General features: G+C 45.1%; 1 protein-coding gene across 1 annotated transcript in view; it reads left to right on the forward strand.

Moving 5' to 3' along the window:
• BTBD16 (BTB domain containing 16) overlaps positions 1-17,992 on the forward strand; it is a 77,025-nt gene that overhangs the window by 16,655 nt on the left and 42,378 nt on the right. The window contains exons 3-5 of the mRNA XM_049855103.1: positions 2,360-2,433; positions 4,825-4,968; positions 16,661-16,750. Of these exons, the coding sequence (XP_049711060.1) occupies positions 2,360-2,433; positions 4,825-4,968; positions 16,661-16,750 (308 nt within the window). The remainder of the gene's footprint in view (positions 1-2,359; positions 2,434-4,824; positions 4,969-16,660; positions 16,751-17,992) is intronic.

A 17,992-nucleotide genomic window follows, 5' to 3' on the forward strand; every position in this document is an offset into this window, starting at 1 on the left:
AGTGAAGAGACAGCTCACAGATGCTATTCAGTTTATTAGCCTTTTCTGTGTTCCTAAAATGAAAGCCAGCCCTTGGGGTCTGCAGAGCCTCATGATAAATGATACATCTTGCCAACCAGCCATCACACCCAGGAGAGGTCAGTGTGGTTACTTTGCTGTCTGGGATCTCCTGCTCAGCTGATGACAGTGATGTTTGTAAGGGCAGTTGAGCTCATAGCAGTGCCCCGTATTTTCCAAAGTCCATTGCCCCATTTTGAGATCACGGTCTGAACTCTTGACCCTAGCCAGCTGTCCCCAGACGTGTGACCCAAGCCACCAGAGGGATTAAGGGTGGCTTTGAGTCAGGTCCACTCCTCCTGTTGGATAAACAACTCAAGCTCCCACCTCCTTCCTGAAACTGAGTCACTTGTAGCCATCCTCTCCCCTTGGGAAGGGCAACACGTAGTTGATATTATTCTGGACACAGGCCTCCACCCACACCTACCTCCATGCCCCCTGGCCAGTGAGGTCTCCTGGGATCATTGGGAAACAGCCTGGCAAGGTTGACAGTGCATTACCCAGACAGATGTGATCATCAAGTGTTCCTTGGTTGGTTGGCTTTCTTGGGATGACCTTCCTTAGACCGTGAATACGTGACTCAGATACTGTTTTATTTCCTTGTTCAGCATGATGAGTACATGGTGTTTATGGAAAAGCATCTTATCTATGTCGTCCTTCATTCCTTCCATAGGTATTGATGGTGCACCTGCATGGTGGCTTGTGCTGGGGTGGCTCGTGCCAGGGTGGCTTGTACTGTGCTAAACAAACACAGTGTCTGTCTTTCTGGAACATTGAGCCTGGTGCAGAGTACACACAAGTAAACAGGCAACAACAAGACCCGACAAAAAGAGTTTAATGGGCATACCCCAAGGTGGGCAGAGAGGAGGGCCACTTAGCACAGTCTCCAGAGAAATCAACACTGCACCTTTCCTGAAGGATGAGCGAGAAGGAACTTGTCAAGTGAAGAGGAGAGGAGGAGAGCCCTCCAGGCATATAGGAAAGAATGGAAGCAGGAGACAGTGAGTTCAGGCAGTCGAGAAGGAGGTAGCAGAGAGTGTTGAAGAGTTGAGGGTGCAGAGAGAAGCAGAACAGACACCAGGAGGTCATGTGGCTTTTTCCAAGGAGGTGGAACTCTACCCAATGAGCACTGGGGAGACACAGAAGGATTTTCAGCTGGAGAGAGGCATGAAGTGACTTGCATTTCAGATGGTCTCTTGTGAGGAGTAGGTCAGAGGGGAGCAGGGCTGGACGCTGGGGGCTGTGGCAGTGATGAAGCGGAAGGTGATGGTGGCTTAAGGAGCTGTGGTAGTACAGAGGTTAAAGCTCTCAGCTGCTAACTGGAAGGTTGGCGGTTCAAACTTACCAGCCGCTCTGCAGGAGGAAGTGTGGCAGTCTGCTTCCATAAAGATTACAGCCTTGTAAACTCTGTGGGGCAGTACTACTCTGTCCTGTAGGGTTGCTGTAAGTCAGAATCTTCTGGAAAGCAATGGGTTTTGTTGTTTTGGTTTTGGATGGTGGCTTGGACAAAGGTTGTAGCAATAAGGGTGAAGAGAGATGAATGAATTCAAAAGATATTTGGTGAATCTAGGTGAGCGGTCAGACGGGCTAACATTTAGGATCCTGGCTGGGGCAGCTGGAGGCTGGTGGTGGCATTTCCTGACAGGGAGGCCAGGCAGAGGGGCAGGGTGGGGGTAGGGGTAGCTTTGAGTTCAGTTTTTGGACGATTTGAGACTGGGTCCTGAATGACCTTTAAACAGAAGTGATTGTGGGTTAATGTCCCAGAAAGTAGCAGGATTATTCCTTCGTCCAGTGTATCTCTTGAGCACCTGCATACCAGACCTTATCTTAGACACTCACCAAAACAGGTACCATTTAAAACCCCAAACCAAACCCGTTGCCATCAAGTCGATTCTGACTTATAGTGCCCCTACAGGAGAGAGTAGAACTGCCCCACAGGATTTCCAAGGAGCAGATGGTGGCTTCAAACTAAGAACCTTTTGGTTGGCAGCCTGAGCTCTTAACCACTGAGCCACCAGGGCTCCGAGGTACCATTTAGGCACCTTCAAATAACTCCCCGGTAAGGCCTACCCACAAAGTGAAAACAGGAATAAACACTTTGAGTCAGCCATCTGACAGAGCCTACAGTTTACAAAATTGGCAAACAAATGGTGACCTGAGTAAACTCTTCCAAAGGGCAAGATCTAACAAGATTGATTACTGGGTGCTTTAGGGAAGCTTCACACGTGAATGATACATGTTGCATTTGGAGAAAAATATCAGTGATAAATCCTGGGTTTTTTTGTTTGTATTTTTCCTTAAGAATATGCATTACACAGATTCAGAAGCTTTTTACAGAAAATCTCAAGAACAAGGCCGTCCAAAGTGGGGAAGCAGGTGAGTTCTTATCGCCAGTGTGTGAAATCAGAAAGTTGCTGTCCCCAGGGAGTCTCCTGGTCTCCGTGGAAGGAAGGCCAGGCCACTGGTCTGTAACTTGTAATTTTTAAGTTATAATTTGTGTCCACTGCACAGTGTCTAACCTAACGGGTGCCCTGTAAATACTTGTCAAACGCGTGATGAATGAAACCAAGCGTGGCAAACACACTTCAGCATGCTAACGGCCACGATAAAGAAAAATGTGCTGATGCAAATACATAGCGTGTGGATTGGATTGGAAGTACCATCAGCCACAGAGTAGACGTTCTTCATCCTGTTGGGCTCTAACCAGTCAGAGTCCACACCTGTGTTTGTCCAAGAGGCAGGATTGGGAATCAAAACAGATCCCGCCAGCTAGGAGAGTCCCATTGAGCCACCTGAGGATTCTGGACAGGTGAACGCCTTTAAGAAACATTTCTTGGATAAACCTCACCCCCAGTGTGGCTACCTGAGATCAGAGCCAGTCTCCTTTCCAAGGGGAGGCTAATAGATTGCTTCTCTCCTGTCAACTCCAATTGGCCAGGTGGCCCTGAGAACTATTCTGAGGCCACCTCCTAGCTTGCAAGAAAGAATGCTAGCATTGATTAGTGACATCTGCCCCCAGTTGCCAACTTGAAAGCAGAAATGGACGTGCAGCGAGAGACCAGGCTTTATCTACAATTCTGCTCCTGCACGTAATTAGCCTAATGGGTGGGATTCTCTCTAACCCATCACAACCAGACCACCTGAGAGGTCCCAAGGCAGTCCAAGGTTTGAGATGCAAACCCAGGTTCCAACACCAGCATGAAACAATATCATGTTGTTGTTAGGTGCCATCAAGTCAAATGGACTCATAGCGACTCCATGTGACACAGTAGAATTGCCCCATAGAGTTTCCTAGGCTGTAATCTTTAAGGAAGCAGATCGCTAGGTCTTTGCTTCCGCTGAGCCACTGGGTGGGTTCGAACCAATGACTTCTTGGTTAGCAGCTGAGCACTTAACTGTTTGCACACACCACCAGTGTTCCTAACAATATCATAGAGATGGTGAATAACAATAATAACAAGAGGAAGAGGGAGCAGGTGCTGAAGGTCACACAGTCAAATAGGGTCCACGCTGAGAAATAAGTAGCTGGAGTTAGTGACCTCTAAGGACCTGTCTGGAGCTGAGGTTTCGGGTTGTGGGGGGCCTGCAGGTGCACCGCTGTTACCCCAGCTCTGCGCTAACGCACGAGTGGAGCCTGCACAGCCCTCTTGTGCCACACCTGGCCTGGAGTCCTGGATCCCTCATCTGCCCACCTACCAAAGCCTCCTCCTCTTTTTATAATCTCCTGCGCTCCCCACAGGCTAGACCCCCACTCATCAAGCCCATTACAATCTGCAAAGAGCCTTCTTCACCTGTGGTCTCATGTCATACCCATGAGGTGAGCTCTTTGATGATCCCATTCCCTCAAGGAAAGCAAGGCTCGCAAGCACCCCTCCCTTTTGATGGGTGCCATGCATTTCACTGTATTGCGCTTCGTTGCTGCCTTTCAGATGGGTCATAATTAGATGCTAACAGCCCAACAAAGAGTAGGCTGGTTGCACAGTGGTTAAAGTGCATGGCTGCTATCCCAAAAGTCAGTGGTTTGATCCCACCAGTCGTTCATCAGGAGAGAGATGTAGCAGTCTGCTTCTGTAAAGATTACAGCCTTGGAAACCCTGCGGGGCAGCTCTGCTCTGTCCTGTAGGGTGGCTGTAAGTCAGGATCCACGCGATGGCATGCAACAGCTTCAGTGCAGCAGTTCTCAGTGGTGGAGAGAGGGCCATTTTGCTCTACAGGGGATAATTTGACAATGGCTGGAGACATTTTTGGTTGTCACACTGGGCATGGGGTGCTACTAGCACTGAGTGGATTGAGGTCAGGGATGCTAAGCATCCTACAATGCACAGGACAGCCCCCTACCACAAAAAAGTATCTGACCCTAAGTGCCAATAGTGCTGACGCTGAGAATCCCCATCAGAGGGGAAGGCAAGACAAGCCCCCACCCCCACCCCAAGAGGCCCAGCCAGCGTCCCTGCTCTGAGAAGCCTTTCCCAATGCCCCAAACTGGAAGGGAGCTTGTGTGCCTCCAAAATCTTGCAGCTGTTGGCTGAGAGCTCTCTTGGATGATTGTCGATTTCTACGCCACCTTGTAAGACTGTTGTCAAATCCCTGTAGACATCAGTAAGTACTGTCCTGCTCATCGTTTTGTTCCTGAAAGGCTAGCAAAGCCTCCTGCCCTGAATGTCTGCTTCGCAGCAGTGACTGAATGAGGGAAGACGGGAGAAGTGAATCCAACTTTGGGTAGGGACGTTACTACATCATTTGCTCAGTAATGTTTTCTCTCCTCAGACGTGATTCTCGAATGCCTGGGCTTCAAGTGGGAACTCCATCAGCCCCAGCTTTTTCAGTCTGAGACCCTGACCAGGCTGTACCTGGTGGCCCTGTCAAGGGGTACCATGGACCCCCTGAGGGAACTGGACAAGCTTCTGAGAGGTATCTTCTTACTTGTACCCAGCCTGGAGCCCCAAAAGCCTACCAGTGTGAGAGACTGGGTACTTGGTTATCTGTTCTGAGAGCCATGGTCACTTTGACTGTTAGGAGCAAGACTCAGTGGTCATGGTCTGTGGAGTTCAGTCGTGTGACCTCAGCAACTGACTTAACCTGTTTTCTCAGCTATAAAATGGGGATAATAGTTCTACTGTGTCGCTTGGAAGGTTAGAGGAGGTGTACGTAGGTGTGGAATTCTAGAACAATGCCTGGCACATAGTGGACACTTAGTGTTGATTATTAATCTCATGATAGCCCAAGTCTTGCCTCATCATAGATTTACCCACTCATTCGTGGAGAGTCTACCACCTTCTTCACTGGGGGAAATGTGGCGTGTTGCCTTCCAAGGGCTTTCCGGAAGGCATAGTCTGACATCTGCGACTTGTTTGGTCCAAGCTATGCTGGTTAGGAGTTTTCACCTGTTCATCTATTTTATTGTCTTTTCTCTAAATCAGTCTCATTCCAAAGAGTATTTGCACGAAAAAAATCAAGGCCCTCAGAGCCCGCCAGCAAGCAGATAGGATGGGGTTGCATTTACGGGATGGGGCAGCAAAGCCTTGTTATTCTGGGCCAGGCGGGCTGCCAGAGCCCCCAGGCACCGCCCCTCCTGGGCCTGGAGAGAGAACTCGGCTGATTGTGAAATGGGCCTGGCCACGAGCTCCTGGCTCTGCCCTCCCCTGCTGAGCCGAGAGCTAAGGGTGAGCGGGGGTTCCCACAGAACCCTGACAACCTCCAGGCTCATTCACGGTCGTCCCGGCTCTTCCTCAGCACCTGCCCCAGTGTCTTCAAGAGCGGACAGGGCCTTTCACGGCGTCCATCGCCCCTGTGCACAGGCGACAGTACTCACTAGAAGGTTGATGATGGGTTCAGGCAGTGAATATGATGAGAAGTGAGAGAATTTGGGAGGGGGAAATGGAATTATCAAGTTGGTGTTATGGTCTTTAGATGTCTAGAAAGTTTTTGCTAAAAAGAAAAGATTTGGTTCTGTGAAGACAGCCCCTCTGAGCCACACCTCCCTGCTAAAGGCTGGAGCTGACCAGGGGATCCAGGTCCCGTGCAAAGATGAAACCACAGTTCCCTGACTGTCATCCCACTGCCCTGACTGTCACCCAGTGTCCTGACTGTCACCCCGGTGCCCTGACTGTCACCCTGGTGCCCTGACTGTCACCCGGGTGCTCTGACTGTCACCCCAGTGCCCTGTCACCCCAGTGTCCTGATTGTCACCTGAGTGCCCCTGTCACCTCAGTGCTCTGTCACCCCAGTACCCTGACTGTGGCAACTTTCCAGGGTTTCCTCCAAGCCTCACGAACTGAATCAGGCACGGGGACTCTGCCACCAAGACTTTCAGGGGGCACAGTCACAGTCTTTTGGGTGCCTTTAAAAGCAGGCTGCATCTCACAATGTTTGTGTCTTTCTCTCGGGAACATCTGTTTTACTGGCCTGGCTTCAGCAGCTGAGAACTTTCTGGTCCAGCACTGGTATGAGGGGCTCAGCAGAGGCACAGCCCATCCAGATGCTGCTGCTCAGGCTCTCCCAGCTGCTCGTTTCTGTTCCACAAGCAGCTGAGGGTCCCCTGCACTTTAGCAGAACATGTTCCTTCTCCAGGACGAGATCCACGAAGGAAAAGGCACCGTTTTACCAAAACACAGCTAACCACCTCAGTTTCGGGGAATCTTAGAAGCACATGATCAAATTCCTATTTGAATACCTGAATTTGAGGCTTTACTTAAAGTGAGGGATTTACTCTCACCTAGCAGGCAACATTCAGTCCTTCCTTCCACAAACGTCCACTGAGTGCTTAGTTTATGCCAGGCACCATCTGAAGGTGGGGGTTGGAGGAGAGACAACAAGCAGAAAATGGCGATAAGGCAAGATCAAAAGCATGGTGGTACTAGCTACCAATCCTAAGTGCTGACTGTGTGCTGGGCACCCATGTGGTTACTTCATTGACTGCCCCCAAGGGGGTAAATGATTGACTGGAATATGTAAATAGAAGGCCATGCAGTAACCCAGGAGAGGAGCACGGCCCTGAGTCCACGACAGGCCTGGCACCTAGTGTTGTTAGGTGCTGTCACCAATTGATTTGTGTCCCCAAAAAATATGTGTATCAATTTGGCTAGGCCATGATTCCCAGTATTGTGTGATTGTCCACCATTTTGTCATCGGATGTGATTTTCCTATGTGTTGTAAATCCTACCTCTAGGATTTTAATGAGGTAGGATAGGCGGCGGTTGCGCTAATGAGGCAAGACTCAATCTACAAGATTGGATTGTGTTTTGAGCCAATCTCTTTTGAGATATAAAAGAGAGAAGCGAGCAAAGAGACAGGGGACCTCATACCATTAAGAAAGCAGTGCCAGAAGCAGAGCACATCCTTTGGGACTCAGGGCTCCCGTGCGATGAAGCTCAAGTCCAGGGGAAGATTGATGACAAGGATCTTCCCCCAGAGCTGACAGAAAGCCTTCCCCTGGAGCTGGTGCCCTGAATTCGGACTTCTAGCCTCCTAAGCTGTGAGACAATAAATTTCTGTTTGTTAAAGCCATCCAGTTGTGGTATTTCTGTTATAGCACCACTAGATGACTAAGACGGATGCCATCGAATCGGTTCCAATTCATAGTGACCCTATGTCCAACAGAATGGAACACTGCCTGGGTCCTGTGCCGTCCTCACAACCATTGTTATGCTCGGGCCTGTAGTTGCAGCCACTGTGTCAATCCATCTTGTCAAGGGTCTTCTTTTTTTTCTCTGACCCTCTACTTTACCAAGCATGACATTCTTTTCCAGGGACTGGTCCCTCCTGATAATATGTCCAAAGTATGTGAGACAAAGTCTTGCCATTCTTGCTTCTAATGAGCATTCTGGCTGTACTTCTTCCAAGACAGATTTGTCCATCTGTTCACCATGGCTTGGTAAGGCGCACCTTAGTCCTAAAGTGACATCTTTGCTCTTTAACACTTTAAAGAGGTCTTTTGCAGCAGATTTGCCCAATGTAATGCATCATTTGACTTCTTGACTGCTGCTTCCATGGGCTTTGATTGTGAATCCAAGTAAAATGAAAACCTCGACAGCTTCAATCTTTTCTCCGTTTATCATGATGTTGCTTATCAGTCCATGTCATAAATTGAATTGTGTCCCCCCAAAATACCTGTCAACTTGGCTAGGCCATGATTTCCAGTATTGTGTGATTGTCCACCATTTTTTCATCTGATGTGATTTTCCTGTGTGTTGTAAATCCTATCTCTGTGATGTTGGGATTAGTAGCAGTTATGTTAATAAGGCAGGACTCAATCTATAAGATTAGATTGTGCCTCTGGCAAATCTCTTTTGAAATTTGTCCATTTCCTCCAGGTTTTCAAATTTGTTGGAATACAATTTTTCATAGTATTCTGTCGTGATTCTTTTAATTTCATTTGGCTCTGTTGTGATATCACCCATCTCGATTCTTATTCTGGTTATTTGCATCTTCTCTTGTTTTTCTTTTGTCAGTTTGGCCAGTGGTTTACCGATTTTGTGGCTCTTTTCAAAGAACCAGTTTTAGGACTTGTTGACTCTTTTGATTGTTTTTCTATTTCACTTATTTCTGCTCTAATTTTTATTATTTTCTTTCTTCTGATGCATGAGGGCTTCTTTTGCTGCTCCCTTTCTGTTTGTTCAAGTTGTAGGGTTAATGCTTTGATTTTGCCCCTCTCTTCTTTTTGAATGTGTGCATGTATTGCTATAAATTGACCTCTGAGCATTGCTTTTGCTGTGTCCCAAAGGTTCTGGTAGAATGTGTTTTCATTCTCATTTGATTCTTTAAATTTCTTTATTCTGTCCTTGATTTCTTCTATAACCCAGTAGTTTTTGAGGTAGGTGTTGTTCAGTTTCCATGTATTTGATTTTTTTTCCTTGCTTTTTCTGTTATTGATTTCTACTTTTATGGCTTTATGATCAGAAAAGATGCTTTGTAATATTCAATGGTCTGGATTCTGTTAAGGCTTGCTTTGTGGCCTAATATATGATCTATTCTGGAGAATGTTTCATGTGCGTTGGAAAAGAAAGTATACTTGGCTGCTGTTGGGTGGAATGTTCTGTATATGTCTGTGAGGTCAAGTTGGTTGATTGTGGCATTTAGATTTTTCATGTCTTTATTGAGCTTCTTTCTAGATGTTCTGTCCTTCACTGAAACTGGTGTGTTAAAGTCTCCTACTACTATTGTAGAGCTGTCTTATTTCTCTTTTTGATGCTGTTTGAGTTTGTTTTATGTATTTTGGAGCCCTGTTGTTGGGTGCATAAGTATTTATTATGGTTATGTGCTCCTGGTGTATTGACCCTTTAATCATTATACAGTGTCCTTCCTTATTCTTTGTGGTGGATTTTACTTTAAATTCTATTTTGTCAGAAATTAGTATTGCACTCCTGCTCTTTTTTGTTTGTCGTTTGCTTGATATATTTTTTTTCATCCTTTGAGTTTTAGTTTGTTTGTGACTTTGAGTCTAAGGTGTGTCTCTTGTAGGCACCATATAGACGGATCGTGTTTTTTTTATCCATTCCACCACTCTCTGTCTCTTTATTGGTGCATTTAGTCCATTTACATTCAGCATAATTGTTGATAGGTATGAGTTTAGTGCCATCATCTTAATGTCTTCTGTGTGTGTGTTATTGACAGTTTCTTTGTTCCACTTAATTTTCTTTGCTGAGTCATTTTTCTTTATGTATTTTCTTTCCATCTTTTTCATTGTTGTTGATTCTGTATTTGCTGAGTCTTTATGTTTTTCTTTTGATGGGTAGGTTAGTGAGTTTCCTTTATGGTTACCTTAAAATTTACCTCTGTTTTTCTAAGTTTAAACCAACCTTTTACTTCTTGGTATCGCCTTGTCTTCCTCTCCGTATGAAAATTCTATGACTGTACTATTTAGTCCCTTTTTTTTTTTTTTTAACGTTGTCATCTTTTACATGCTGATGTCTCTGTTTCCCTGTTTTCAGTGTTTTAGCTTTGACTTATTTTTGTGACTTCTCTACCTGGGTTGACATATGGTTGTTCTGTCCTGTGTTCTAGTCTTGGGTTGTTATCTGATATTATTGATTCTCTAGCCGAAGGACTCTCTTTAATATTTCCTGTAATTTTGGTCTGGTTTTTACAAATCCCCTTAACTTCTGTTTATCTGGAAATGCCCTAATTTCACCTTCATAGTTGAGAGACAGTTTTGCTGGAAATATAATTCTTGGCTGGCAGTTTTTTCCTTCCTGGCTTTATATATGTCATTCCATTGCCTTCTTGCCTGTATGGTTTCTGCTGAGTAGCCCGAGCTTATTCTTATTGACTGTCCTTTGTAGGTGACTTTTCGTTTATCCCTAGCCACTCTTAAAATTCTCTCTTTATCTTTGATTTTGGTAAGTTTGCCTGTAATATGTCTTGATGTCTTTCTTTTGGGATCTACTCTGTGTGGGTTCGATGAGCTTCTTGGATAGATATCTTCTCATCTTTCATGATATCAAGGAAATTTTCTGCCAACAAATCTTTAATAATTCTCTCTGTATTTTCTGTTATCTCCCTTGTTCTGGTACTCTTATCACTCATAGGGTATTCCTCTTGTTAGATTCCCACACAATTCTTAGGGTTTCTTCATTTTTAAAAATTCTTTTGTCTGGTTTTTCCTCAATTAAATTGGTGTCAAGTGCTTTATCTTCAATCTCACTAATTCTGACTTCCATTGCCTCAATTCTGCAACTAGACTTCCTATTGAGTTGTCTAATTCTGATATTTTATTGTTAATCTTTGGATTTCTATTTGCTGTTTCTCTATGGATTCTACCAGCCTGTTAAATTTGTCATTTTTCTCTTGTATAGCTTTCCTAAATTCCTTTATTGCTTTGTATGTTCCTTGGCTTGCTCTGAGTTTTGCCTGATCTTCCTGATCTCTTGAAGAGCTCTGTATATTAATCTTTTGAATTCTACTTCCAGTAATTCCAAGACTTTCTCTTCTTCCAGGAAGTTTCCTTGTTCTTTGTTTTGGTTGCTTGCTGGAGCCATCATAGTCTGCCTATTTATGCGATTTGATATTGACTGTTGTCTCCCAGCCATCAATAAGTTATTATATTTATTTATTGCATGTTTGCTTACTGTGTCCTAGCTTCTAGTTTTGTTTCGTTTTGATATACCCAAATAGGCTGGGTGTGTGAGCTACTTTGATTATTGTTGTCTTTAAAGTTCTTACATCCTGTCACCAGGTGGTTAGAGCTGCTAGTAGGCATGTGAACCCAGGAGTCCATTTACTTTTCTTGTGTGGATTCAGCTCAGGTGTCCAGGTTGTTGGCCACCAAGTGTGTGGTGCAGCTTCTCACCTACAGTCTTAGATGGGCAGGGCTACATAGGGGTAATTGGAGCAGGCACAGGTATCTGGCTGCAGTAGGGAGTTATGTGCTGAGCAAGGTGGGGAGCTGATAGCTGCCCCTGATTGTCTAGGTAGAAGGCATGTCCCTGTCCCCTAAAGCACATAGGTAGGTGGGTTTTGCAGGTGGACTTTGGATGCCTAATGCTGTTGGCTGTAAGGAATGGGAGGCACCACTTATTCTCAGAAACCTGTCATGGGTGGCTAGGTGGAGTGGGTGGAGCCACCAGTCCTCAGGTCCCAGATGTGAGTAGGTGAAGACCCTGCTTAATGGGCAGGGTGGTGCCAAACGTCATGAATCTGCCACTCCCCTTTAGCTGTTGCAGTTGAAAATAGGCTTCAGGTATATACCCTGATACACTATGCTAAAGAGGGCCTACACTGTTGAATGGGCCCACACAGCTCCAGGCAAGGGTGAAAGGCATTCAAAGTCCATGGAACCTTTATGCCTGTGCCTAGGCAAAGGGGCAGTGCATACCCTGAGTTCCTGGCTTAGGGGAACTGGTGGTTTCTTTTTTCCTATCTTTTCATTTGTTTATTTGTTCCCTCCCCAAAACCAGGAGACTGGCTCAGGTACACAATGGGTCCCACTTCCAGCCTAGGGGGTGCAGCAACCACTGAACACCGCCAGACCAGAACTAGAGCAGAATGGGGAAAAGGAGGGTGAGGGGAAGAGAGGCACTTCCCAGAGAGGGGGAAGGGTTATTTCGATCCTGTGTAGTAGGTTAGGTGCTTGCACTTAACTCTCAGATCCAGTGCCACTTCCCCCAGCTCTGGAGGCTTGTGCAGACTCCCTGCCACTGGTTTTCTCCCAACATGGAAAACTCATCTGAAAACTACTGCTCGTCTCAGCCCACATGTGCCAAATGATCCAGCCTGCGAGGTGCTGGCCAGGACAGGTCTGGTACTTCCTGGGTGCTTCCTGCCACTCAGTCCAACTCCTCAACTTTGTCTTTGATGTTCAGGGCTGCTAGATTATCATATATAATAGATTCACTTGTTTTTTGGGGTCTTTGTTGAAAGAGGAACCACAGAAAGCGCCTGACTGGTCCGCCGTCTTGGCCTCGCCCTGCCCAATCTCTTTTGAGATACGAAAGAGAGAAGTGAGCAGAGAGACATGGGACCTTATACCACCAAGAAGCAAGAGCCAGGAGAATAGCATGTTCTTTGGACCTGGGGTCCCTGAGCTGAGAAGCTCCCAGAGCTGACAGAGAGAGAAAGCCTTCCCCTGGAGCTGCACCCTGAACTCAGACTTCTAGCTTCCTAGACTGTGAAAGAATAAATTTGTTTGTTAAAGCCATCCACTTGTGGTATTTCTGCTATAGCAGCACTAGATAACTAAAAGAGTCCAGTTGTGAGGATTTTTGTTTTCTTTATGTTGAGATGCAATCCGTACTGCAGGCTGTGGTCTTTGATCTTCATCAGTAAGTGCTTCAAGTCCTCTTCACTTTCAACAAGCAAGGTTGTGTTATCTGAATATTGCAGGTTGTTAATGAGTCTTCCTGCAGTCCTTATACCCCGTTCTTGTTTGTATAGCCCAGTTTCTCAGATTATTTTCTCAGCATTCTGATTGAATAAGTATGGTGAAAGGATACTTTCCTGATGCACAGCTTTCCTGACTTTAAACTATGCAGTATCCCCTTGTTCTGTTTGAAAGGCTGCCTCTTGATCTAAGTACAGGTTCTTCATGAGCACAGTCAAGTGTTCTGAAATTCCCATTTTTCACAATGCTGTCCATTATTTGTTATGATCCACACAGTTGAAAGTCTTAGCATAGTCAATAAATCACAGGTACACTTCTATCTGGTATTCTCTGCTTTCAGCTAGGATCAGTCTGACATCAGCAATGATATCCCTGGTTCCATGTCCTCTTCTGAATCTGGCTTAAATTTCTGGCAGTTCCCTATCAATGTATTGCTGCAACTGCTTTTGAATGGTCTTCAGCAAAATTTCACTTGTGTGTGATATTAATGATATTGTTTGATAATTTCTGCACTCTTTGAATCACCTTTCTTTGGAATGGGTACAAATATGGATCTCTTCCAGTTGGTTGGCCAGGCAGCTGTTTTCCAAATTTCTTGGCATAGACGAGCGAGCACTTCCAGCATTGCATCCACCTGTTGAAACAACTCAGTTGGCATTCCATCAATTCCTGGAACCTTGTTTTTTACCAATGCCTTCAGTGCAGCTTGGACGTCTTCCTTCAGTACCACCAGTTCTTAATCACATGCTACCTCCTGAAATGGTTGAATGTTGACCAATTCTTTTCGGTACAATGACTCTGTGTTCTCCTTCCATCTTTTGATACTTCCTGTGTTATTTAATATTTGCCTGTAGAATTCTTCAATATTGCAACTCGAGGCTTGAATTTTTTTCTTCAGTTCTTACAGCTTGAGAAATGCTGAGCATATTCTTCCATTTTATTTTTTTCTATCTCCATGTCTTTGCACATTTCATTATGATACTTTATTTTGTCTCCTCAAGCTGCCCTCTGAAATCTTCTGTTCAGCTCTTTTACTTCATCATTTCTCCCTTTCCCCTTAGCTACTCTACATTCAAGAGCAACTTTCAGAGTCTCTTCTGACATCCATTGTGGTCTTTTCTTTCTTTCCTGTCTTTTTAATGACCTCTTGCTTTCTTCATGTATGATGTCCTGATGTTATTCCACAACTTGTCTGTTCTTCAGTCATTCATGTTCAATATGTCAAATCTATTCTTGAGATGGTCTCTAAATTCAGATGGGATATACTCAAGGTTATATTTTGGCTCTTGTGGACTTGTTCTAATTTTCCTCAACTTCAGCCTGAACTTGTATATGAACAATTGATGGTCTGTTTCATAGTCAGCCCCTGGCCTTGTTCTGAATGATGATATTGAGCTTTTCTACCATTTCCTTCCACAGATGTAGTTTATTTGATTCCTGTGTATTTCATTTGGTAAGGTCCTCGTGTATAGTCGCTGTTTATGTTGGTGAAAAAAGATATTTGCAATGAAAAAGTCGTTGGTCTTGCAACATTCTATCATGCGATCTCTGGTGTCATTTCTAACACCAAGCCATATTTTTTAACTACTGTTCCTTCTTTGTTTCCATCTTCTGCATTCCAATCACTAGTAATTGTCAATGTATCTTAATTGCTTGTTTGAACAATTTCAGACTGCAGAAGTTGGTAAAAATCTTCAATTTTTTCATCTTTGGTCTTAGTGGTTCGTGGGTCAATTTGAATAATATTGCTATTAACTGGTCTTCCTTGTAGGTATATGGGTATTATCCTATCACTGACAATGTAGTACTTCAGGGTATATCTTGAAATGTTCTTTTAGACAATTAATGCAATGCCATTCCTCTTCATTTTGTCATTCCCAGTATAGTAGACCATATGATTATCTGATTCAAAGTGATCGATAGCAGTCCATTTCAGCTCACTCATGCCTAAGATATTGATGTTTATGCATTTCATTTTGTTTTTGATGACTTCCAATTTTCCTAGATTCACTTCATACACTCCACATTCGGATTATTAATGGATGTTTGAAGCTGTTTTTTCTCATTTTCAGTCATGTCACATCAGCAAATGAAGGTCCCCAAAGTTTGACTCCATCTATGTCATTAAGGTCAACTCTACTTTGAGGAGGCAGCTCTTCCCCAGTCATATTTTAAGTGCCTTGCAACCTGAAGGGCTCATCTTCTGGAAGGATATCAGACAATGTTACACTGCTATTTATAAGGTTTTCTCTGGCCAATTTTTTCTGAAGTAGACTGCCCTGTCTTTCCTCCTAGCCTGTCTTAATTTGAAAGCTCCACTGAAACCTATCCACCAAGGGTGACCCTGCTGGTATTTGAAATATCGATGGCAAAGCTTCCAGTATCATAGCAACTTGCAAGCCACTATAGTGCCATAAACCAACAGACACGTTGTGGGGCACTTAGTAGATGCTCAGTAAATATGTGTTGAATGAGAGCCTAAACCAAGCCAGGTGCCATGACATGATAAGAAAAGGCTCATCAGCATTGCTTGCCTGAAGAAAATGGATCTTTGATCTTTTTTCCTGCAGACTTTGTAGTTGCCAAGTGTGACATTCTTGGCCCCTGATTCATGCCATTTTTACTATCCGGAAACTTGAGCTTACTAGACTTGGAACTTGGGTGATGGAATCCATTCATTCCATTAGTTCAACTGATATTTACTGAGTGTTCACATATGCAAGTGCCTGTGCTAGGTCCTGGGGGTAAGGTGGCAAGGAAATCCTCCAATGTGCCTGCCATCGGGGAGTAGAGATAGTACCTGATGTCATAGATAAGAGAAATAAAGACAGTGGCAGAGAGAACGTGTTGGTGAGTGGGCCATTACCTTCAAAATGGCACCAGGGAAGGCCTCTCTCAGGGGCAGCATGTGAACATGCCCTGTTGAGGGCAGAGTGAGCCCTGCAGACCCCTGGGGAAGCAAGCTTGTCAGAGGCAGTTGTCAAGCATTCAGAGAACAGGAGAATGGTGAGAGGCGGTGGAGACCATGAGGGTCTCGGGGCCATTGGAGGGGCTTGGACTTGTACGCCAACACTGTGGGCACCTGTGGAGACATGCCAGCAGTGCATGCTGTAACTTACGTTTTGGAATAACGTAAGCAGATCAAGGAGGCTGGCCATGAATCAGGCTCCCACCACTTTCAGCTGAAAGTCCTCAGTGGCAGTGGAACTCTGTTTGGAGATCTGTTGGGCAGAGTTTCTAGAGCCCCTAAGTGGAGGCCTCTGTCCCACGTGCACCCTTCAACAGGCATTCACTGTTCACTGTGCTCCTATCTTGTGCCAGACCTGAGCTAGATGCTAGGGAGGGGTGCAGAAATGGGTGAAGCCCACTCCTTGCCCTCAAACTGCTCACAGCCTATCTAAAGAGAGAGAGAGCTATCAATAAACATTTAAAGTGTAGCTTGAGTGTAGTTCCTAGTTTTCGCAATGCACAATGGCCATGTAGGATATTATCACTGGGGGAAGCTGGATAAAGGGTACATAGGAACTCTCTGAACTATTTTGCCAATTTTTGTGAGTCTTAATCTCTTTCAAAATAAATAATTATTTCTTCTCAACAACAACAACAAAACAAAATAAATTATAATAAATAAACCTTTGGTAAAAATTTATCTGCTAAAACAAAACAAAGAAATGTAGCGTGATGCATGTCAAGAGCGAGATGCAAAGGGTGGTGGGAACTTCACACTGTATCTTGCAGAACTCACTGTGGCAACTATATACATCATTATCCAATTTCCTTTACTAGCTCAAACACCTGGGAAGAGCAAAGAACCATCCCACATAAAGAAGATGACCATTTCTTTGAAGATCAACGACCCACTGGTCACCAGAGTTGGTAATGTAGACTTGTCTTCACGTTTTAGGAATGCTATTGAACAAGGAGTCTTCCTCAATTAAAACACAGCAAACAAGTGGCACACAGTGTTCAGTGCTTCCTTCTTAAAAATTCTTGGACAGTAAAAAGAAAGAAGGGGAAAGAAAGCTGGGACAACTTAGAAAACACGAAAGAAGGCAGAATGCTGCAGAGGTGCTTGTCATTGGGAAAGAGGCATGAAGCCTGCAGAGGGAAGGGAATGGCAAGCTTCTCAAGACAGACCCGCAAAAACCTACTGCCCTTCCCCACACTCACTGGCTGGCTTCTCGTAGCAGAGGCCTCCCCCAGGGTACACCTCTGGGCTCACTCTTCCCCATCCCTTCCCAGCCACCCAGAAACAGCCTTTTGTGTTAGTGCACCAGGTGCTATCCATGTGAAGTTACGGGCTCATGAACTGATAGGTCAGGAAATAATCCAGCTGAGCACTGGGTAAACCAGCTGTCTTCAGAGCACATTCAAAGCACACTCCAGCACTATTTGGGCTTGCGGAGAATTTGGGGTGAGCCAAGTCCATCCTGGTCCCTTGCCAACATGGTTTAGTTCCTGGGCTACCAAATGATCCCAGCTTTTTCCAAGGGAGCCCTGGTGGCACAGTGGTTAAGAGCTCAGCTGCTAACCAAGAGGTCAGCAGTTGAAATCCACCAGCCACTCCTTGGAAGCCCCATATGGGGCAGCTCTACTCTGTCCTACAGGGTCACTATGAGTCGGAATCGGCTCAGTGGCAATGGGTTTAACCCTTCTGAAGTCCCCAGACTCTGAGGGAAATCTGCTGTCAGCTGTGTGTCATTTCTAAAGTTAAAAAAAAAACACCCCTACCTGCATACAAACTGCACATATTTGGGGTAGGTAGTCACATCCCTCAGGAGGCCGTGCTCTCCAGGTTAGCAAAAGCCAATCACCATGGAGTCATCCCTGACTCATGACAACCCCACATGTGTCAGAGTAGCACTGTGCTCCATAAGGTTTTCAATGACCGACTTGAACCTCCAACCTTTCAGTTAGGAGGCAAGCACTTATTAACCATTTATACCACCCAGGGGGCTTTCAGGTTAGGAAAGAACCTCTGAAATGGTCTCACCCCTGAGATGACCCCAAGGCATATGCGAGCATCCTTTCTATAGGAGCCTGGCTTTCTTTAGCTTCATCCTCAACTCCTAGCAGGAGGCTGAGAGCGCACAGCATCAAGTTCTGGGCCAGGTCTGC

The sequence above is a fragment of the Elephas maximus genome, chromosome 16 (genome assembly GCF_024166365.1).
Source record: "Elephas maximus indicus isolate mEleMax1 chromosome 16, mEleMax1 primary haplotype, whole genome shotgun sequence".
Taxonomy (NCBI): Eukaryota; Metazoa; Chordata; class Mammalia; order Proboscidea; family Elephantidae; genus Elephas; species Elephas maximus.